Source organism: Ovis canadensis, chromosome 14 (assembly GCF_042477335.2).
Source record: "Ovis canadensis isolate MfBH-ARS-UI-01 breed Bighorn chromosome 14, ARS-UI_OviCan_v2, whole genome shotgun sequence".
Lineage (NCBI taxonomy): Eukaryota > Metazoa > Chordata > Mammalia > Artiodactyla > Bovidae > Ovis > Ovis canadensis.
In genome coordinates, this window is record NC_091258.1 from 78,476,164 (window position 1) to 78,499,553 (window position 23,390).

The 23,390-nt window shown below is 51.8% G+C and overlaps 1 protein-coding gene across 2 annotated transcripts in view; it reads left to right on the plus strand.

Annotated features, from left to right (window-relative positions):
- The window catches only part of LOC138419380 (uncharacterized), a 78,401-nt gene that overhangs the window by 22,077 nt on the left and 32,934 nt on the right, over positions 1-23,390 (plus strand). For both annotated transcript variants that reach the window (XM_069552233.1, XM_069552234.1), the window contains exon 2: positions 14,237-14,336. In XM_069552233.1, coding sequence (XP_069408334.1) covers positions 14,237-14,336 — 100 coding nt within the window. The remainder of the gene's footprint in view (positions 1-14,236; positions 14,337-23,390) is intronic.

Consider the following 23,390-nt stretch of genomic DNA (forward strand, 5'->3'; position numbering starts at 1 on the left):
CCTTTAGGATGGACTGGTTTGATCTCTTTGCTGTCTAAGGGACTCTCAACCGTCTTTTCCAGCACCACAGTTCAAAAGCATGAATTCTTTGGTGCTCAGCCTTCTTTATGGTCCAATTTTCATGCTCATATATGACTGCTGGAAAAACCATAGCTCTGACTATGTGTACCTTTGCTGGCAAAGTGATGTCTCTGCTTTCTAATACACTGCCTAGGTTTGTCATAGCTTTTCTTCCAAGGAGGAAGCATCTCTTAATTTCATGGCTGCAGTCACTGTTGGCAGTGATTTTGGAGCCCAAGAAAATAAAATCTGCCACTGTTTCCATTTTTCCCCTCCATGTGTAAGTGCTATCATGTGATACTTGTCTTTCTCTGACTTATTTTTCTTGATATGACTGATCATCTCTAGGTCCATCCATGTTGCTACAAGTGGCATTATTTCTTCTTTTTAATGGCAGAGTAATATTCCATCATATATATGTACCGCACCTTTACCCATCCATCTGTCAGTGGGCACTGAGATCTTCCATGTCTTGGCTGTTATGAGTAGTGCTGCTGTGAACACTGGGGTGCCTGGATCTTTTCAAATCAGAGTTTTTGTCTTTTCCAGGTATACGCCCAGGGGTAGGATTGCTGGATCAAATGGTAGCTGTTTTTAGTTTTTTAAGGGGTCGCCATACTGTTCTCAATTGTGGCTGCACCAAATTACATTCCCACCAACAGTTTAGGGGGGTTCCTTTCTCTCCGCAACCCCTCCAGCATTTATTGTCTGTGGACTTCTTGATTATGGCCATTCTGACCTGTGTGAGGTGGGACTGCACTGTGCTTTTGATTTGCATTTCTCTAATAATTAGTGTTATTGAATGTCTCTTCACGTGCCTGTTGGCCATATATATCTCCTTTGGGGGAGATGTCTAGGTCTTCTGCTCATTTTTTGATTTGGTGGTTGCTGTTGTGTTTTTGATAACTGAGTTGTAAGCTGTTTTTATACTTTGAAGAGCAAGCCCATATCTTCTCCCATTCTGTAGGTTGTCTCTTTGTTCTGTTTATGGTTTCCTTTGCTGTGCAAAAGCTTTTTTAAGTTTGATTAGGGCCTATTTGTTTATTTTTGCTTCTATTTTCTTTCACCTTGGGAGACTGACCTAAGAAAATATTGCCACAGTTTATGTGAATGACTGTTTTGCCTGTGTTTTCCATTAAAATGAAAATCTGACTGTGTTTTCCTCTACCTAAAATCCTCAAAAAGAGTCCTACAGCTTTTTAGCCGAAGACCCAGCTCCTCACCAAGGCTTGCATGGAGTGGAGTCTCCAGGTTCTTTTTGGAAGGTCCAGCGGGTGGCATTTGGCTTAAACATAGGTGAACGCAGGGTGTGCCTGAATATGTCTGGACACTCCCCTTGCATCACTGTGAATGACTATGTCATATTACTATTCAAGAAGCCCGTGTTCCTCAATACATCCGTAGGTTCTGAGGGTGTGTGCGTGCACCAGTGTGTGCGTGTGAGTACAGACGTAGGGAGGTGACAGACAATAACACTGAACATGGGGCTTCCCCAGTGGCTCAGTGGTAGGGAACACGCCTGCCAATGCAGGGGTCAGGAGTTCGATCCCTGAGCTGGGAAGCCCCCCTACACTGCAGCACGCCAGGCTTCCCTGTCCTTCACTGTCTCTTGAAGCTTGCTCAAATTCACGTCCCTCGAGTTGGGGATGCCATCCAACCATCTCATCCTCTGTCGTTCCCTTCTCCTCTTGCTCTCAATCTTTCCCAGCATCAGAGCCTTTTCCAATGACTCGGTTCTTCGCATCAGATAGTCAAAGTACTGGAGCTTCAACTTCAGCATCAGTGCTTCCAGTGAATATTCAGGGTTGGTTTCCTTTAGGATGGACTGATTTGATCTCCCAACAGTCCAAGGGACTCTCAAGGGTCTTCTCCAACACCACAGTTCAAAAGCATCAATTCTTTGGTGCTCAGCCTCCTTTATGAGCAATTTAGATCATCTTCCTGTTCTCATGGAGCCGACAGCCTTGGGGACCACCACCATCCTTCAAGTGGGGTGTTGGAGAGTTCCCACAAGCTTCAGAAAAGACAGCCAGAGAAGCAGGCCGCCAACCAGCATCCGTTAGAAACCCGTCCAGCCGCTCCACGGTGGCTCGCCTCAGCGGACGTGCTTCTGCAAGCCGAACAATCCATGTCAGCGCTCTTCCCTGCAAACCCAGCCAGTGAAAGAGCCCATCAGGGGTGGACTCACTCTGGTAAACACGCCTCCGGGTGCCAGCCAGTCGGCAGGGATCTCACTTGAGAGACCACAGTCCTACAGACGGCATGAGGCTGTTGATGGCCTCCAAAGGTCCACCACCCTCCCAGCGCCAAACCCTGCATGAGATCGGTCCATCCAGGACAGAGAGACTGCCTGACTAGCAGAGCTCTCCCTCCTTAGGGGGAAAAGCAAATCTGGCACTGTCCTTTTATTTATCTTTTTACCTTTTTGTTTTGTGTTGGAGTGTAGCTGCTTAACAATGTTGTGATAATTTCAAGTGGATAGCAAAGGGGCTCAGCCATACATACACATGTACCCACTCTCCCCCAAACTCCCCTGCCATGCAGGCTGCCACATAACCCTGAGCAGAGTTCCCTGTGCCGCAGAGTAGGTCCTTGTTGCTTATCTATTTTAAATATAGCCGTGTGTACGTGTCCATCCCAAACTCCCTAACTGTCCCTTCCCCTTGCAACTGTAAGGTCATTCTCAAAATCTGTGAGTCTCTTTCTGTTTTGTAGTAAGTCTCCTTGCATCGTTTCTTTTTACATTCCACAAGAAGGGGTGTTGTGTGATATTTCTCCTCCTCTGTCTGACTGACTTCACTCAGTGCGGCCGTCTCTAGGGCCGTCCACGCGGTTGCTTTATTTCACTCTTTTTAATGGCTGGGTAATGTTCCATTGGGCATATGGGCCACGTCTTCTTTATCTGTCCTCTGTCGATGGACATTTAGGTTGCCTCTGCGTCTCAGCTGTCGTAAACAGTGCTGCAGTGAGCGTTGGGGAGGCACTGTGCTCTCATTTGGGGTACTAAGTTGTGTTAGTCTGCTAGCACCGCCGTAGCAGGGCAGCAGAGGCCAGGGGGCTGAAACAACAGCAGTGTGTCATCTCACGACCCTGGAGACCAGCACTCTGGGATGAGGGTGTCGGGGGTGCAGGTCTCTCCCGCGGCCCCTCTCCGCGGCGTCAGTTGGCCGCCTTCTCCCGGTCACCTCGCCCGGTCTTCACCACGCGTGCCCTCATAAGAGGGTGCTGATGGTTGGCTTAGGGCCCGCCCTAATGACCGCACCTTGCTTCGCCTATCTGCAGACTGAGAAGACTAAAGCTCGACTAACTCTCTGAAGACTGAGAAGCCTGTATCCAAGCTCGGGCACAGTCTGAGCGCCTGGGCGTGCCGCGAGGGATCAGGACTTCGGTGACTGAAGTTAGAGGGCGTAGAGTTCGGCTCGTAACAGCTTAGTAGCTTGGCCGTTTTCGTTTTGGATCGTTTCTTGTTAAAGATTTTTTGATGGGGACCATTGGGCTTCCCTGGTGGCTCAGTGGTAAAGAGTCTGCCTGCAGTGCCGGAGACGTTGAGTTCAACCCTTGGGTCAGGAAGATCCCCTGAAGGGAGGAATGGCAATGCATTCCAGTATTCTGGCCTGGAAAATGCCGTGGGCAGAGGAGCCCAGCCGGCTACAGTCCACGGGGTTGCAACAGTCAGAAACGACCGAGAGGCTCAACCTCCGCTGTTAAAATCTCTCCTGAGTTTGTTACAATCTTGCTTCTGTTCTATGTTTTGGTTTTGGGGGCCGTGAGTCATGTGGGATCTGTTTCCCACCCTGGGATCAATCTCTAACTCCCTGCATCATAAGATGAGGGCTTAACCACTGGACCGCCAAGGAAGCCCCCGCCTGTGTGTGTGTGTGTTTTTTTCTTTCTTTCTTTCTTTAAATATTTCTTTTGTACAAGGGTGGAGCCAGTCAACAGTGTTGTGATAGTCTCAGGTGAGCAGCAAAGGGGCTCAGCCACCCATGTCCACGTATCCGCTCTCCCACCGAGCCCCACGCCCATCCAGGCCTCCCCGTGTTTTCACAGAGGCAGTGCGCAGCCACATGCATGGGAACAGGTGGCTTCTGCCTTCCCAAGCTCTCTGTGCTCTCCCGGGCGTGTCTCTCTTCCGCTGGGACACACGAAGCCCTTCTTGGCCCTGGGTTTTGGACATAGGCCATGAGTTCTCCGAGTGCACACAAGTTCTCTCCCTCCTGGAATGCCTCCTCCCCGCACCCCCACCCCGCCCACCCGGGCCGCCTTGCCCAGGGAATCCAGAGTTCCGCTGGAGACACTCGGCCGCACTCCAGCCTCTGCCTCCGGGTGTTAATTAGCGCCGGGAAGCTGGGGTCATTTCTCGCCACACATCCCATGCTCCCAGTTGGAAAGGAAAGACCCACGTGGCGAGTCTCACAGGACTGGAATCAGCGAGTGCCCAGCACGTCTCATGCATTTAGGGGCCCAGGTTGGGGTGAGGGACTCTCCCAAAGTCTAGAGAGGCAGTAGAAAACTCGGTCATCAAGACATGTAATGTTTTTCCTTTATTTTTTTTAAAAAATATTTTTTAAAACGTGGACCATTCCTAAAATCTTCATTGAATTTGAATTTGTTACAATATTGTGTCTGTTCATGTTTTGGGGTTTTGGGGCCGTGAGGCACGTGAGGGTCTTTAGCTCCTCGACCAGGGATCGAACCCTCGCCCCCTGCAGTGGGTGGTGAGGTCCTCACCTCAGGACTGCCAGTGCATGCCTGCTAGCTCACTTCAGTCATGTCCCACTGTTTGTGGCCCCGTGGACGGCAGCCCGCCAGGCTCCTCTATCCATGGGATCCTCCAGGTAGGAACACTGGAGTGGATTGCATGGCCTCCTCCAGGGGATCTGTCCGACCCAGACATCAAACCCACGTCTCTTACGTCTCCCGCACTGGCAGGCAGGTTCATTACCACTGGCACCACGCAGAAGTCCTAAATGTGTAATATTGTCTAAAAGACTGACTTGTGGCCGTGCGGTCTCCGCAGTGGCGTGGGCTTTCTCTGGCTGCAGCGAGTGGGGCCTTCTCACTGCAGGGGCTCCTCTTGCTGCGGAGAGCAGGCTTGAGGGTGCGCGGGCTGAGTGCTGTGGTGCACAGACTTGGTTGCCCTGAGGCACGTGGGGTCTTCCCGGAGCAGGGATCGAACCTGTGACCCCTGTGTTGGCAGGTGGATTCTCAACCGCTAGACCACCAGGGAAGCCCCCAAATGTGTAATATTTTAACAATGCTTTTTTAAAAAATCACAGTGAATGCAAAGCAATCAGCGACGAAGGACTCCTGCTGGGATTCACGGCGTCTGAGGCCTGCTTTAGGATAGCCGCAGGTGACCCAGCGAACGGGGCCTGCTGGAAGGATCTGTTCTTGCCCATCTCCAATCTTCGGCCAAATCTGCCTCCAGGGCCCCCAGTCCTTTCTCTGGAGGGGAGCTGGGGGAGGAGAGGAGCAGAAACGCCTCTGAGCCGCTCCCAGGCTGGTTCCAGCCGGGCTGGCGACCCTTCCTTGGAAGGAGTTGACCTCTCATTCTCAGGGAGCAAGGCCTTGGCTGGTCATTAACCTGGGAAGTATCTGGGAGCCCAGGCCACCCAGACCCTTCTCCTGGGGGGTGGGAAGTGCCTCTCGCGGTCATGAGGCAGAAGCACGAGCCTCTCCCGCGGACAGTCTCCAGACAGCACAGGCCGCAGGGTCTGCGGGTCACCCCGCCCCTTCTGCGGGCCTCCTCCTCGGCCGCCCCACCCCCATCTTCCCCCTGGCTTGCCCCCCTGGTCTCCTGAGGGCACCCCCACTTCCATTCCTGCCCTCCCACCCTCCGGTCAGTCCCCCACGTAATTGAGGTTTGACCATTGCCGGAGCTTCCCTGCTGGCCCAGTGACAGGACTTTGCCTTCCGATGCAGGGGTGCAGGTCTCATCCCTGGTCGGGGAGTAAGATCCCACACGCCTCTTGGGCAAAAAAGCCAAAACATGAAACAGAAGCAATTTTGTAACAATTCAATAAAGGTTTTAAAAATAGTCCACAGTAAAAGAAAAAGAAAAGTTATTGCCATGCCTTAACATCAAACCAACCGGTGCCTCCCCATTGCTGGTAGGGGGAAAAAAAAATTTAGGCTCCTATTTTAATTTTATTTTTTTCAAGAGACAAAAATTAATAGGTGTCCATATATATTTCATATATAACGCAGCATCACACCCTGTAGGGTATTTATTCATGTACCTGCAGATACGTTTGCAACACTTCTTAAGTCTACGAAACAGAACAGAGAAAAATGAACAAATACATTCAGCACTTATAAAATGTAATATGATAAAGAATATAAAATACTATTTTCCTTTCAACACTTCAAAAGATGTGTATATGCTCTTTGTTTTTTTAACAAGTAACATCACAGATGTAAACTCTTAAGCCCCTTTTAAAAAAAAAGGAATTAGGAGGATTTCCCTGTTGGTCCAGCGGCTAAGAATCTGCCTTGCAGTGCAGGGGATGCAGGTTCAATCCCTGTTCGGTAAACTGAGATCCCTCGTGCCACAGGGCTGCTGAGCCCACATGTTGCAAGCAAGACCTGGCAAAGCTAAATAAATATTTAAAGTTATTAAAACTTATTAAAGTTATTAAAAAATAAATAAATGCAGGCGTATAAACAGTGAAAGCTTCAGAATCTCCACCATGGAGGGCTGAGGAGAACAATTCAGTTACCTGGAGTGGAGTGACAGGAGGCAGTTTGACTTTGCCTGAAGCTGCAGCTGCGTTTGTACAGTTTCCTAAACACAGTGGTCACTATTTGTAAATATGTTACAATATAACTCATTGCATGTTGTTGTTCAGTGCCTAAGTTGTGTCTGACTCTGCAACCCCATGAACTGCAGCACGCCAGGCCTCCCTGTCCTTCACCATCTCCCAGAGTTTGTGGAAACTCATGTCCATTGATTCGATGATGCCATCTAGCCATCTCATCCTCTGTCGTCCCCTTCTTCTCCTGCCTTCAATCTTTCCCAGCATCAGGTTCTTTGCGAAGGAGGCAGTTCTTTGCATCAGGTGGCCGAAGTATTGGAGTTTCAGCTTCAGCATCAGTCCTTACAAGGAATACTCAGGACTGATTTTCTTTAGGATGGACTGGTTGGATCTCCTTGCAGTCCAAGGGACTCTCAGGAGTCTTTTCTAGCACCGCAGTTCAAAAGCATCAGTTCCTCGGTGCTCAGCCTTCTTTATGGTCTAGCTCTCACATCCGTACACGACTACTGGGAAAACCGTAAGCTTTGGCTACGTGGACCTTTGTCAGCAGAGTGATGTCTCTGCTTTTTAATACTCTGTCTAGACTTGTTATAGCTTTCCTTCGGAGGAGCAGGCGTCTTCTGCTTTCATGGCTGCAGTCACCACCTGCAGTGATTTTGGAGCCCAAGAAGAGAGGACCAGTCACTGTCTCCACTGCTTCCCGTCTGTTTGCCGTGAAGTGATGGGACCGGATGCCATGATCCTAGTTTTCCGACTGTTGAGTGTTAAGCAAGCTTTTTCACGCTCCTCTCTCAGTTTCCTCAAGAGGCTCTTGGTCCCTCTTCGCTTGCTGCTATTAGAGTGGTGCCGTCTGCGTATCTGCAGTCTCTGGAGTTGTAAACTCCTTGAGACGGAAAGTGCAGTGGTGGTTTGCAGGGCCTCAGAGAGGGCGGGTGGGGAGCCGGTGTTTCATGGGGACAGAGTCTCGGTTGTGCAAGATGAAAAGAGCTGTGGAGATGGGCGCTGGTGACGGTTGTGCCATGTTGTGAGCGTATTAAGCACTGCTGACCTGTGCACTTAAAAATGGTGAAGACAGGGGCTTCCCCGGGCGTCCAGGGCTGAGAGTTCGTCTTCCACTACAGGTGGCCCAGGTTTGATCCCTGCTCAGGGAACTAAGATCCCACATGCCGTCTCATGTGGCCAAAAACGTTACGATGGTTAATTTGACGTTATGTGCATTTTAGCGGTTTCTTTTTTTAAAGAAAAAACAAAGATGTCGGGTTGTTTCCAGTCATCTGAAGGCTTGACTAGTGGGGAGGTCCACCTCTGGGGCGGAGAATGGCCACCACAGCCAGGAAAAGCCAGTAACAGTGAAGGCAGATGTGGCAGTGGGTCCTTCCCCGAAGCCTCCGCGGGGGAACCCAGCCCAGCCCCACCTTGGCTTCAGCCTCGTGAGAGCCGGTGGAGGCTGCCTGGACTTCGGACCTGTCAGAAGCAACGGTCAGGTGACCTGTGGCATCGTTTCCAGACTCCACGTTTGCAGTAATTTGTTCCAGAGCGATGAACACTAACAGTTATTGTCAGAATGGACCGTGGAATTTAAATTAGATCAGGAGGCGCTGTGGTCAGGTGCTGTGAACTGAGTATGCCAATAAGCCACGGAATTGTCTGCGGGGCGGGGGGCGGGAAGACCTAAGGAGACCAGGGCCAGCGTTGAGAGCAGCAGCGATCTGATACGTGATTTCAGGCACGGTGCAGTTTCTGATGATGACAAAGTCGGAGTAGGTAGGTAGACAGACAGACAGATAAGTATGCGTAGAAAACAATCATGGAGTAAATATCCCCTCACCTTCAGAGTCATTATCTCTATATTGCCTGATGGTGGGTAATTTTTAAAATTAATCACATTCGATCTTTATGTTTTCTTTTTTTATTTTGTGTTGAGGTATAGCTGATTAACAGTGTTTGATAGTTTCAGATGAACAGCATAGGGACTCAGCTGTACATATACATGGATCCGTTCTCTCCCACGCCCCCCCCCCCCCCCCGCCGTGTGTTTATTTTGCTAAGTTTTGGCTGCACTGGGTCTTCCTACTGTGCACGGGCTTTCTCTAGTTGTGGTGACCGGGGGCTGCTCCCTGGTCGCGGTGCCAGGACCTCTTACTGCAGCGGCCTCTGTCGCAGAGCACACGCTCTAGCCACATGGGCTTTGGGAGTGGTGCCCTCCCGGCATGGTTGCTGTGCGACGAAGGGCCTTCCTGGACCAGAGATCAAACTCGTGTCCTCTGCATTGGAAGGCAAGTTCTTCACCGGGGAAGCCGCACAGAAGGTTTTTAAGTTAATTTTTATGGGCGTGTAGTTGCTTTAGGATGCTGTGTTAGTTCCCGCCGTAAGGCAGAATGAACCAGCCATCCGCACGCGTGTGTCCCCTCCTTTGCGGGCATCCTTCCCGTCTGGGTCACACAGCGCTGAGTAGAGTTCCCTGTGCTGCGCAGCGGGTTCTCGTCAGCCACCCGCTACGCACAGGACCAACAGGACACGTGTCTACCCCAGGCTCCCGATTCCTCCCACCCTCTGTCCCCTGCGGTGTCCAGGTCTGCGTCTGCTTGCTCCGCAGAGGACTTGACCCAGCTGTAGTCCTACTGTGTCCCCTGTCGCCTTTGTTGCCTGTGGGTTGGCATCCTGTCCGTGAAATCGTCCTCTCAGACGGTAAAGAGTCCGCCTGCAAGGCCGCAGACCCAGGTTCAGTCCCCGGCTTGGGAAGGTCCCCTGGAGGAGGGCACGACAGTCCACTCCAGTATTCTTGCCCGGAGAACTCCATGGCCAGAGGACCCTGGCAGGCTGCAGTCCTCGGGTCACAGAGAGTCGGACATGATGGAGTGACCCACACTCTCACTCACTTTTCACACCACAGCATTGTTGCCTCTCTCCATTCACTTAAAGAATGATCTTGCCTTGCTCAGAGTCCCTACTCCTTCCTCCACCCCCACCCCAGGGGGAAAGGAACACATCTGCATGCGCTCCCGAGACTCGCCAGGATTCAGCTCCCGAGGCTCCCCGGGATGCAGCTCTGTGCCCGGGCCGAGGCAGGATTCAGCTCTGTGCCCGGGGCCGAGGCAGGATTCAGCTCAGTGCCCGGGCCGAGGCAGGATTCAGCTCCCGAGGCTCCCCGGGATGCAGCTCTGTGCCCGGGGCCGAGGCAGGATTCAGCTCAGTGCCAGGGGCCGAGGCAGGATTCAGCTCCCGAGGCTCCCCAGGATGCAGCTCAGTGCCCAGGGCTGAAGCAGGCCGGGTCTTTGTTGGAGGCGTGCGTGCTCCCTTATTGATGTCTGTTAGAAAGTCATTTATAGTTCACACCTGGCTGTCTCGGGCGGGATCTCTGAATCCCTCTGGTGAACAGCACGGAGGGAGAGCAGGGCTTCCGGGGCCCCCCGCCCATCACTGTCCTAATACGTGGCATCTAAAGGGGGCCCCAGAGGGCTCTGTGCCAGGGCTGGAACCCGGAAGCCTTCTTGGCTTCTGTTTCGCAGGGTGAGCCAGGCGAGACACTCCTGACCCACCCGGCTCACTGCTCCCCTTCCCCAGTTCACAGGAAGCCGACGGAAGCTGAGGCTGCGTGTGGCAGGAAGGCAGGGAGGCTGGGGAAGCGCCCGTCCCCCCCAATCCTTCTCATGGCCTCTGGTCAAGTGCAAAGAGTACAAGTGTGAGTCGCTCAGTCGTGTCCCATTCTACAAGCCCACGGACTGTAGCCCGCCAGGCTCCTCTGTCTGTGGGATTCTCCAGGCAGAAATACTGCAGCGGGTGGCCATTCCCTCCTCCAGGGGATCTGCCCAACCCAGGGATCGAACCTGGGTCTCCTGCACTGGCAGGCGGATTCTTTACGCCTGAGCCGCCAGGGAAGCCCCAGTGGCCCGGGGGACGCACTCTCCTGCGTCTTGGGCCCCAGGAGGGGACGGGAGCAGAGGCGGGGGCTCTGTCCACCTTTCCTAGGTGGGGAAGCGCTTCACAGGGCTCGTGCTTGCTCCTCCCTGAGTGAGGAAGCACGCCTGGGGTCAAGGGTCCTCCACTCCTGGACGTGGAAAGAGTGACACTGTCTTTCCCTCCCTCGCCAGGCTATACCTCCCAGACCCTCACTGCTATAGACGGTCTGCCCTTTGGTTACGGCTGAGTAATATTCCATTGTATGTACACATTTGCAGAGCTGCGGGTAGGCCTAGAGACTGTCACACAGAGTGAAGTAAGTCAGAAAGAGAAAAATCACACATATATGTTGAATCTAGAAAAATGGCACAGAAGAGCCTGTTTGCCAAGCAGAAATAGAGACACAGAGGAAGCAAAAAAATGTTCTGACACCAAGGGGGGAGCGGGGGCGGGGTGAGCTGGGAGACTGGGATTGGCGCGTGTCCGCCATCGATACGTGCGTAAAATAGCTGATGAGAACCGACTGCAGAGCCCAGGGAAGCCTTCACAGTGCTCTGCGGCGACCTGGATGGGAAGGAAATCCGAAAGAGAGGGGAGATGTGTGTACACACGGCTGCTTCACTCTGCTGTACAGCGGAAACTAACAACATTGCAAAGCAGCTTGTTGTTCAGTTGATAAATCACCTCCGACTCCATGGACCCCATGGACGGCAGCACACCAGGCCTCCCTGTCCATCACCAACTCCCGGAGCTCGCTCAAACTCTTGTCCATCGAGTCAGTGATGGCATCCAACCATCGCATCCTCTGTCGCCCCTTCCTCCTCCTGCCCTCGGTCTTTCCCAGCATCAGTCTTTTCCAGTGAGTCAGCTCTTCACATCAGGCGGCCAAAGTATTGGAGCTTCAGCTTGAGCATCAGTCCTTCCAATGAATATTCAGGACTGATTCCCCTTAGGGTTGACTGGCTTGATCTTGCAGTCCAAGGGACTCTCAAGAGTCTTCTTCAGCACCACACTTCGTAAGCACCCTTGTTGGCAAAGTGGTGTCTAGGTTTATCAAAGCGTTTCTTCCAGGGAGCAAGCGTTTTTTAACGTCATGGCTGCAGTCCCCATCTGCAGTGATTCTGGAGCCCAAGAAGAGCAGGCCTGTCACTGCTTCCACTTTCCCCCCGTCTGCTTGCCATGAAGTACTGCCATGAGCCTAGTTTTCTGAATGTTGAGTTTTAAACCAGCTTTTCCACTTTTCTTTCACCCTCATCCAGGGAGTCTTTAGTTCCTCTTCACTTCGTGGCATTAGAGGGGTATCATCTGCATACCTGAGGTGAGGTGGTTGGTGTCTCTGCGGTGACCTAAATGGGAAGGAAATCCAAAAAAGAGTGGATGTATGTATACGTATAACTGATTCACTTTGCTCCACAGCAGGGACTAACACGACATAGTAAAGCAACTATAAAGACTTGTTTAAAAAAAGTTGAAACCCCAGAAGAAAGCAGAGAAGTCGTGCCCTGGGATGTCAGTGCTGGGGCAGTGCCCCTCGGTGGGGACAGCACGGCGCAGGGCGGGATGGGTCCTCCTCCGGCCCCTCCACGGGCCTCCGGCCCCAGCTGGAGGATTAAGGAGAGCAGGCTCCTGGCGCCCCGCAGTCTGCGGCCGCCGCCGGGGAGTGTCCCTGGAGAGCGGAGGGGCCAGAGGGCTGGAGGCTCCCAGAGGAACCGGAGACCCGAAGGTCAGCAGAGCCCTGGCCTTCCAATTAGGTTCCTTGTGACCCCGGAGGCGTGCACACCCTCCACGCGGGGGAGAAAGGCTGAAGAGAGGTGAACTGCTGGAGACAGGCCGTTTCCCAGAGAGGCGCCTGGGGTTCCCATTTTACTGTGACCCTCCGACCACTTTGCAATTAAACAGCACACCTCTCCCCATTCCCACCCTACTCTCACCAAGGCGCATCCTCCTGGGGTTAGGAAAGCCCTTTGCCGGTGTCCCCACACTGAGAGACCATTCAAAATACTGTTTAAGGCAGCAGGAAGCAGAAAATGCCAGAATTAGGCCTAAGGTGTCAAGTTAAATAAATGTATTGGGCTTCCCTGGTGCCTCATTGGTAAAGAATCTGCCTGCAATGCAGGAGATGTGGGTTCCGTCCCTGGGTGGAGCAGATTCCCTGGAGAAGGGTATGGCAACCCACTCCAGTGTTCTTGCCTGGAGAACTCCATGGACAGAGGAGCCTGGCGGGCTGCAGTCCTTGGGGTCGCAGAGAGTCAGATACGGTTTAGCACAGACTCACACAAAGGAATGACTGGGAAGAATCGCAGGGTCTTCCTCTCCCCCGGACAGTCACCCTGGCATGCAGGAGACGAGCTTCCACGAGCTTTTGCTGGAAGATGTTGACATGCTGCAGCCGCAGATTCCAGACTCCAAATAAATCTTCAGTTGTCCGATAATCGTCTCCCCGCCAGCTTCTTCCCACCAAGCGCTGTTCCATGGGGCCAGCTGAAATGCAGACCCTACAGGAAGGATGATGGGCGGTCAGAGGTGAGATGATTCTGTGTTCTTAGCATGGACGGTTGCATAGCTGTATGCTCAGGCCACTGTGTGCGAATGATAATGCACTTGGCTGCTCCCTTTGGCCCTGCGTTCTCTTCTGACGTTTGCTTATGTCTGTGGCTGCACTGGGTCTCAGTTGCAGCACGTGGCGTGACATATGAACCCTCACTTGCAGTGTGAGGGATGTAGCTCCTCGATCAGGGGTCGAACCCTGACCCCGTGCACTGGCAGCGCGGAGCCTTAGCCCCTGTTTGTTGCTCACTTGCTAAGCTGCGTCTGACTCCTTTGCAACCCCGTGGACTGTAGCCTGTTAGCTCCTCTGTTCGTGGGATTCTCCAGGTAAGAATACTCAGTTCAGTTGAGTCGCTCAGTCGTGTCCGACTCTTTGCGACCCCATGAATCGCAGCACGCCAGGCCTCCCTGTCCATCACCAACTCCCGGAGTTCACTCAGACTCACGTCCATCGAGTCGGTGATGCCATCCAGCCATCTCCTCCTCTGTCGTCCCCTTCTCCTCCTGCCCCCAATCCCTCCCAGCATCAGAGTCTTTTCCAATGAGTCAACTCTTCGCATGAGGTGGCCAAAGTGTTGGAGTTTCAGCTTTAGCATCAGTCCTTCCAGTGAACACCCAGGACTGATCTCCTTGCAGTCCAAGGGACTCTCAAGAGTCTTCTCCAACACCAAAGTTCAAAAGCATCAATTCTTCGGTGCTCAGCTTTCTTCACAGCCCAACTCTCACATCCATACATGACCACTGGAAAAACCATAGCCTTGACTAGACGGATCTTTGTTGGCAAAGTAATGTCTCTGCTTTTGAATATGCTGTCTAGGTTGGTCATAACTTTCCTTCCAAGGAGTAAGCGTCTTTTAATTTCATGGCTGCAGTCACCATCTGCAGTGATTTTGGAGCCCCAAAAGATAAAGTCTGACACTGTTTCCACTGCTTCCCCATCTGTTTCCCTGGGTTGCTGTTCCCTTCTCCAGGATCTTTCTGACCCAGGGGATGGAACCCGAGTCTTCTGCATCGGCAGGCGAGTTCTTTACCGCTGAGCCACCTGGGAAGCCTTGGCCGCTGGACCTCCAGGTAAGTCCCAGCATTCTATTCTGCATTTCCTTATATGTTATCCCGTTGTTCTCCAGTCGCTAACTCGTGTCTGACTCTTGGCCGCCCCATGGACTGCGGCACGCCAGGCCCTTCTGTCCTCCACTGTCTCCTAGAGTTTCCTCAGACTCACGCCACTGAGTTGATGATGCCGTCCAGCCGTCTCATCGTGTCAGCCCCTTCTCCTCTTGCCCTGTCTTTCCCAGCATCAGGGCCGTTTCCATTGAGTCAGTCCTTCACATCAGTTGGCGTAACATTGATCTCCATTATCTTGTAGTAACTTTGAATAGCCTATAATCTACAGAATTTTGAATTTCTGTGCTGCACTCCTGAAGCCAGTGTGATCTTGCATATCAGCTGTGCTTCAATAAAACAATAAAGGATTGTGTGAAGTGGAAGCAATGGTGTGTGAAAAGTAAAGATGGGTTTGTTAAGTATAAATGAAAGGGTTTCCCTCGTGGCTCAGTAGTAAAGAGTCTGTCTGCAGTGCAGGAGACTGGGGTTTGATTCCTGGGTCAGGAAGAGCCCCTGGAGAGGGAAACAGCAACCCACTCCGGCATTCTTGCCTGGAGAATCCCATGGACAGAGGAGCCTGGCTGGCTGCAGTCCATGGGGTCGCAAAAAGGTGGACACAGCTGAGCAACCAAACAACGAAGGCGCGTTGCTCTGAAGGCAGCTCCTTCTGGGTGGCCCCGCAGGACACCCCTGGTTGCAGGAGAAAGACGCGCTGTTCGGTTCACCTTGAGCCCTCCCCCCAGATGAGGTTTTTAGTCAGCACCCACAGGGGCTCTGTAGACAGGCAGGGCACAGCTGGTCTGGGAGGGCTTGGGAGACAAAAACAACTCAGGCTTGTTCAGGCCAAGAGGGGGAGTTTCCTGGCTCCAGTAAGCAGAGCAAAGAATTGATGCTTCTGAACTGTGGTGTTGGAGAAGACTCTTGAGAGTCCGTTGGACTGCAACGAGATCCAACCAGTCCGTCCTAAAGGAGACCAGTCCTGGGTGTTCACTGGAAGGAATGATGCTGAAGCTGAAGCTCCAATCCTTTGGCTTCTACCCGGTCAGTTGAAACCACTGTAGCTGTCTCCAGGATGGACACGTGACTACAGCTGGGGAGGGAGGCCCAGCCCTGGCCTATTTGTGGAAGGGATTGGCGAGGACGCCTGCTGGGGAAGGCAGAGGCCAGAGATGGGGGAGACAGATCCGTGGGACCTGGGTGCGCCCGTGCCTGGAGCCAGAGACCCCTGTGCCTGAGTCAGTCAGCTGTGTGAGAAGTCAGTTTTTACTGAATTCTAGCTGCTTTACAATGCTGCTAGTCTCTGCTGCGCAGCAAAGTGCATCAGCCGCACGGGTACAGATGTCCCTCTTCTGGGCTCCCTTCCCGCTTGGGTCACCACAGTGCCCTGAGTAGCAGTCCCTGAGCGCCACAGTCGGTTCTCACCAGTTGCGTGTTATGCGCAGTGTCAGTAGCGGACCGTGTCAGTCCCGGCGCCCAGCTCGCCCCGCCCCCGCTTCCCCTTGGTGTCCCGACGTTTCTTGGCTTCCTCTGTGTCTATTTCTGCGTTGCAGATAGGGTCATCAGTATCATTTCTCTTGATTCCCCACATTTACACATTAGTACAGGAGAAACCTTGTTTTTGGTCATTCTTCTGTCTTAGCGCTGGCAGTTAGCGTCTCTGTCTCTCGTCACTGAAGACACGTTTCTAAGCCCGAGCGTGGCCGATCAGATGTGCATTTCGGGAGGGTGTCCTTGGATGGGGGTGGGGGTGGATGGAGAGAACTCAGGGTGGGGTGGGCCCGCGTTCTGTGACCAGGCGGTGTATCAGCGGGAGAGACGGAAAATGCGCGTGAAGGCAAGTGTGGGAGAGGGCGGAGCCACAGTCAGGCGTACCAGACGCGACAGCTCTGGGTTGGGCGGATGGAGGAGAGGGAGCAGTTGGGGTGGTTTGAGTTTGTGAACTCTGTTTCATTTCGGCTGTGCCGGCTCTTGGCTGCCGCACCGGGGCTTCCGCTCGCTGCGGTGAGCCGGGCTGCTCTCTCGCTGCGGTGCGCGGCCTTCTCCTTGCGGGCGCTTCTCCTGCTGCTGAGCACGGGCCCCCCGGGCGCTCAGGCTGCAGTAGCTGCGGCTCCCGGGCTCTGGTGCCCAGGCTTAGTGGTTGTGACGCACGGGCTTAGTTGCTCCGCGGCCTGTGGGATCTTCCCGGACCAGGGATCAAACCCGTGTCTCTTGCACTGACCAGCGGATTTTTTTTTTTTTTAACCACTGAGCCACCAGGGCAGCCCTTAACTGCTATTTTATTTTTTAATTGGAGTAAAATTGCTTTACACTGTTGTGTTACTCTGCTGTGTACACTACGGGGGATAGTCTGGAGGCGGGGAGGCCCAGTGAGGGGTCTGGGCTAGAAGGAACACACTACCAGACGGCGGCTTCCCAGGGGGCTCAGTGGTAAGCGACCTGCCTGAGACCCAGGAGCCGCGGGTTTGGCCCCTGGGTGGGGAAGATCCCCTGGAGAAGGGAATGGCAACCCACTCCAGTATTCTTGCCTGGAGAATCCTACGGACAGAGGAGCCTGCTGGGCCACAGGCCATGGGTCGCAAAGAGTCAGACACGACCGAGCTACTGAACAGCAACAAAGTGTATCCTCGCCTCCCAGTTGATCCCGCCCCTCCTTCCCTCGGGTAGCCATCAGTTTGATTTTTACATCTCTGACTCTGCTTTTGTTTCATAGATAAGTTTATCTGTACAGTTTTTTTTTACATTCCACCTATATGTGATGCCGTATGATAGTTCTCTTTCTGACTTATTTCATTCAGTATGACAGTCTCTAAGTCCAATATTAATATTTTATAGATCTACACACATCTATCCAACATTATACACGTGTATCTCTATCAGACATTATATATACACACACAGAGGTATGTATGTATATATATACACATACAATACATAAAGTTTAATGTGTAATAATCTATAGATTTATTATAAATTTCTTATTATGTGTTTATCATATATAAATTCTTGTATATCTCATTGGTGTGTGTGTAAAGAGAGAGAGATTGATGTATAAATTGGTTAAATTACTTATGTAAGGGTGGTATGATTATAATAGTTTCTTAAAGTTGTTTTTTAAGATTTTTTAAAATTAAAAAATATAATATGCAATTGCTGATAAACCTCAAACTATATCAGAAATGTATAAAGAAAAACTGTAAAAATCATTTCCACTTCCATAGGGTCAGTAGCTTCTGACATTTTCTTGTTTCTTCCCCCTCAAGATTTTCTGTACAACTCAGAGAATGAACTTATGGTTGCCAAGAGGGAAGGATGGGGGAACGGGAGAGTCAGAGAGTGTGGGATATGGGAAACCAACAAGGCCCCACTGTAGAGCGCAGGGAACTCTGCTCAGTGTTATGCGGCAGCCTGGAGGGGAGGGGGGCCTGGGGGAGAAGGGATCTGTGTGTAAGGCTGAGTCCCTTCGCGGTTCACCTGAAACTATGGCAACATTGTTCGTCAGCTCTCCTCCAACAGAAAATAAGAAGGTAAAAAAGAAAGACTGCTGTCAGAGCCGCCTGTGCATGTAGCCCCTCCCTCCACTTCTGCACCCCTGAAACTCCCCTTCTGTGCTCCGCGATCATCAGTGGAGGAGTCAGCATTTGGACATGAATTCACCTTCTCGAAAGCTGTGCTTTTTCTGGTAGTCATACATGGATGTGAGAGTTGGACTATAAAGAAAGCTGAGCACCGAAGAATCGATGCTTTTGAACTATGGTGTTGGAGAGGACTCTTGAGAGTCCCTTGGACAGCAAGGAGATTCAAACCAATCAACCCTAAAGGAAATCAACCCTGAATATTCATTGGAAGGACTGATGCTGAAGGTGAAGCCCCAATACTTTGGGGCTGATGCGAAGAGCCGGCTCACTGGAAAAGACCCTGATTCTGGGAAAGATTGAGGGCAGAAGGAGAAGGGGCCACAGAGGATGAGAGGGTTGGACGGCATCACCGACTCAGTGGACATGCGTTTGCGCAAACGCCAGGAGATGGTGAAGGACGGGAGCGGGCTGTGCCGCAGTCCATGGGGTCACAAAGGTCGAACATGGATGAGCGACTGAACAGCACCAGTAGCAACCGCCTTTTCCCCCAGTTGCCAGCCTCTGAAATACAGTGGACTCTTCTCTCCACCAGAAGAAAATGATCATGCCAGGGGTTTTGACCACGCGTTCACTGTTTCACCGCCCGTCCTCAGAGCAGCATCTGGCACGTAACCCGAATGCAGATACTGTGTCAACTCCATCTCAGCCCCGCTTCCTCCTGCTTCTCCAAGGCCCACAGAGCCGGCCAGTCGTTTTAAACTAAGAACAACCGAAATCTGCCAAAAGCCATGTGCACACACGTGTAATCCAGGCAGCTGTGTCCAAGGTCATGATTAGCTGCTAAGCCCCCCTGGATCTGTGCGTTCACTCGGTCAGCACATTCTCTTCCCGGGAAAGCGGCTGGAGGCCCAGTGGTGTGATGTAACTCTCACCACACCCCATGAGAAACATGTCTTGTAATCATTTCAGTTTAGAGATGCGGGATTTGAGGCTCAGAGCTGCGAAGGGCAGATCAAAGTGGGCTGTGGGGCCGACCCTGTTTTATGGGGTGGCTGGATGGTAACCAGGACCCGAATGGGGATCAGGAGCAGAAGTCTGTTTGTGGGCAGAGGGAGACAGGCGGTGACCTGAGCACAAGAGGTCTGGGAGCCTCAGGCAGCGGCATTTGGGAGCTGGGTCTGGGGATTGAGATTGGGGCTGAAGTTGGAACGCACTGGTGGTGGCTGGAGTGTGACCTGAGCTGACTTTTCTGAGGAGTGAGGAAGGCGGATGAAGGCCCTCCACATCCTCTGTGCTTGAGTTTTCTGTTGGGAGCAATGTCGATTTAGTTATGTCTCAATTGCACAGACGAGAAAAGCCTACCACGGTGCCCTAAGTGAGGAAGGGCTTAATTTTTTCTTCTCTAACTCGGGATGGACTCTTATGGCTCAGTCACTTCACCAAAGCCCTAAGTTCCTTTTTTCTTCCTTCTTCTCCTTTCATAGTGTAAGGCTGTCTTCCTCATGGTCCCAGGATGGCTGTCGCACTTCCAGACATCACACCCATGTTCCAGGCAGGAAGTAGAAGGGAAGGCCAAGTGCCTCCTCCTAATGAAGCTCTGCTCTTTATTCAAGAAGGGATGCCAAGACGATTTTTGCCCTTGTCTCGTTGGCCAGAACTGGCTTGCCTGCTCCATTCATGCAGCCGCAGGGGAGTTCTGGGGTGGAGAGTACTTGTAACTGAGCCCATTGCCATGTGGAACAAAATCAGAGTTATTTATTTATTTATTTATTTATTTATTAAAGAGCAGAATGGACATAGAGTGAAGAGGTGGCTCGTTGGGAAAGACCCTGATGCTGGGAAAGATTGAGGACAGGAGGAGAAGAGGACAGCAGAGGATGAGATGATTCATGTCAATGGACATGAGTCTGAGCAAACTCTGGGAGTTAGTGAAGGATAGGGAAGCCTGGCGTGCTGCAGTCAGTGGGGTCGCAGAGGTCAGGCACGACTTAGTGACTGAAGAACAGCAAGCAACCTGAGTGCTTGGCGTAGTCCTGGATGCAGTGGGGAGAGAATTAGAAAAGAACGGGGTCTCAGAAGCCAAAGGTGTCTCCAGGAGGAGAGCTGAAGACTTATCCCCCTTAGGAGTCAGGGTCTGGAGGAGAGAGGGAAAGGGAATCGATCACCACACCTTTCCTCTTTAGCAAGTGCTTGTTACAGGCCAGACACTTGCTCCAGACCCTTTTCCTAACAGTTCTTCTTAGAGCCTTCCCACCACCCAATGAGTTTTTACATCTTGGTTTATTTCGCTGTGTCGGGCGGGTCTTAGCTGCAGCACGTGGGATCTGCAACTTCAGTTGCGGCCCATGAACTCTTGGTTGTGGCTTGTGGGGTCCAGTTCCGTGACCAGGGACCCCCCCCCCCGCCTCGGGAGCCCAGAGTCTTAACCCCCAGACCACCAGGGAAGTCCCCACCCGCTGAGGTTGACATTGTCACCCTCTTTTTACCTATAGCAAAAGGATGTCTTAGGTCTTACACAGGTGAGCCAAGTCTCATCACTGGTGCAGTTTCTTGAAACTTTTCATTTATTTTTTTGGAGACATAATAAACATATGTGTTACAAAGATCCCCAAAGTAGCAAAGACTAGCTCAAGAGTGAATTCTCCCTTCCATCCCTGTGTCTCACTGACCTAGTCTTCTCTCCTGGAGACAACCCATGTTAACACTTACGGTCCTTCTGTGTTATTGGCAGATTCTGTGTTTGCAGGTTCACCTACTCCCTGAAATGTGCAATAACCCCCAAATCAACCTTCACTGAGTTTTCCCAGATGTGTGCAGAGTGGTGAAAGAGTTTCATCCTGCGTGAAGTTTTGCCTTCTTGTTTCAGGTTTCGTGCTGTAAATGGGTGCCTTTTGAGCAGGCTGTTTAGTGCCACTTATGATGGGGACTGTTTCCCTTGTGGCTCAGCTGGTAAAGAATCCGCCTGCAATGTGGGAGACCTAGGTTCAATCCCTGGGTTGGGAAGTTCCCCTGCAGAAGGAAATGGCTACCTGCTCCAGTATTTCGGCCTGGAGAATTCCGTGGACTGTATAGCCCGTGGGGTCGCAAAGAGTCGGACACGACTTGAGCAACTTCCACTCACTCACTCGTGACAGTGATTGGGGCTTTCCCGGTGGCTCAGTGGTAAAGAATTCACCTACCAATGAAGGAGATTTAGGTTCAGTCCCTGGGTGGGGAAGATCCCCTGGAGAAGGGAATGGCAACCCACTCCAGTATTCTTGCCTGGAAAATCCCATGGCTGGCGAGCTGGGGTCGCAAAGAATCGGACACAACTGAGGATCTATGCATGGAGGAGAGCGGCTGACTTCCCCACACTTTGGCCAACACAGTATGGGATCAAGTTTTTTTCTTTGCCAAACTGGTGAGCAATAGGTGGTATGTGGAGGTGTTATTCTGAGTCTCTTGTACCATGGCTGAAGCCACAGTCTTTTTACACATAGAAGGGATATTCGTGTTTCTTTTCTGTGGGTAGTGGCTGAATCCCGCGACCCATGGACTGCAGCACGCCAGGCTTCTCTGTCCTTCACTGTCTCCCAGAGCTTGCTCAAACTCATGCCCACCGAGTCGGTGATGCCATCCAACCATCTCACCCTCTGCTGTCCCCTTCTCCTCCAGCCTTCAATCTTTCCCAGCATCAGTGTCTTTTCCAATGAGTCCACTCTTCATGTCAGGTGGCCAAAGGATTGGAGCTTCAGCTTCAGCATCAGTCCTTCCAGTGAATATTCAGGGTTGATTGCCTTCAGGATGGTCTGGTTGGGTCTCCTTGCAGTCCAAGGGACTGGACACTTAGTTTGCTTGAATGAGCGGTTGCTTGCCATCCATCCCGACACTGGGGATTAGATCCCACGAGGACAGCAGGGCCACGCTGGTGCTGACTGCCCGTGGCCCCCGGCCTAGAGCTGGTGGCCGCAGGAAGAGCTCACAGCTGGCACGTTGTGGGGCTGGGGGTGGGGCTCAGGCTGCTTGACGGCCCCCCACCCCCGGCATGGCCGCCTTTGATGCTGCAAGCCCGCTGCCAGGCACAGGGTCCCCGCTGGTTTATATCAAACCTCCCGTTGGTCTCTTACTGCGTTTGCCTGAGTCCTTCCCCCTTCCCCAACGACCACGGCTCTGAGAACACCCAGGGGAGCTGACCTCAGGGTCACAGGACTCCTGAGCAGAGGAGAGGGGACTTGAGCTGAGGATGGATGGATTCGAAAGGCGGTGCAAACACTGAGGCAGCGCGGGTTGATTTTTAACACATGGCCCGGTTTCCAGAGGCAAGTTCAGCTCATCAGCCTACCATGGGATTTCCCTCCAGGCTGGAACGCCAGGTTGGATTCCAAGAAATATATACATTGCAGTGTAATTAAGCAAGGAAACCGTGTTCTTGGAGCCCGGTGCCGTGTGATCGGCTTTTGGGCCACATCGACTTCCTGGCAGTAAACAGATTTAAGTACACCATCTGTTTCGCAGTTACTCCCCTGGACCTGCTTTTAGTCAATTTCTCTCCTTTGCAGGTTCTGACAACCTTGTTTTCTTTTTCTCTCCTTTTTCTTTTTTTTTTAAACTGATGTAAACCAGTATTTGCTTTTTTTCCCCCCATGTGCCAGGTTAGATTCTTTTCATTTACATACCATCATATGTTCCGTAAAAGTAAGAAGCAAGCCATCTTTCTGGTCTGTTTTGTCAACATTCACAATGATTAAGAATTTACAGAATTAGTATTCAGCTTTGTCCTCAAACTGGGAGAAGGTAGTTTAAAAAAAATTTTTTTTTAAAACATTATATCAATTTAATATCACTTTATTACCTTTTTAAATTAAAATAATAAGCTTTCTTGAAAACTGAAAATTAACCATTCCCACTAATATGTGTATGCGTGATCAGTCGTGCCCAACTCCTTGTGACCTCGTGAGCTGGAACCTGCCAGGCTCCTCTGTCCGTGGGATTTCGCAGGCAAGAATACTGGAGTGGGTTGCCATTTCCTCCTCCAGGAGATCTTCCCGACTCGGGGATCGAACCTGTGTCTCTTGCATCTCCTGCGTTAGCCTGTGACTTCTTTACCACTGTGCCACAGGAAGCCCAATAGTGTGTTTCACAGACTAAAGGGCAAGTATCCAATTAGGGTGATTTTTTTTTTGATAGGCATGGGAAATAAAATTGATAGGAGATGAGTGAAAGTGGGATCATGTGGTCTTAAAGGTCTGTTAACTTTGGGACTTCCCTGGCAGTCCAGCGGTTAAGCGTGCAGGGTAGAAGGATTTGACCCCTGATCAGGGAACTAAGATCCCATAGCTTCCTGGCTTGGCCGAAAGAAAGCAATTGCGTTGCTTCTCAGGACATCAGAAAGTGCCTTTGGGCAAATTCTTGGGGGGGCGGGGGACATTTATGGTGGTGTCTGCTGTTGCTGCTCTGGGTCAGAGAG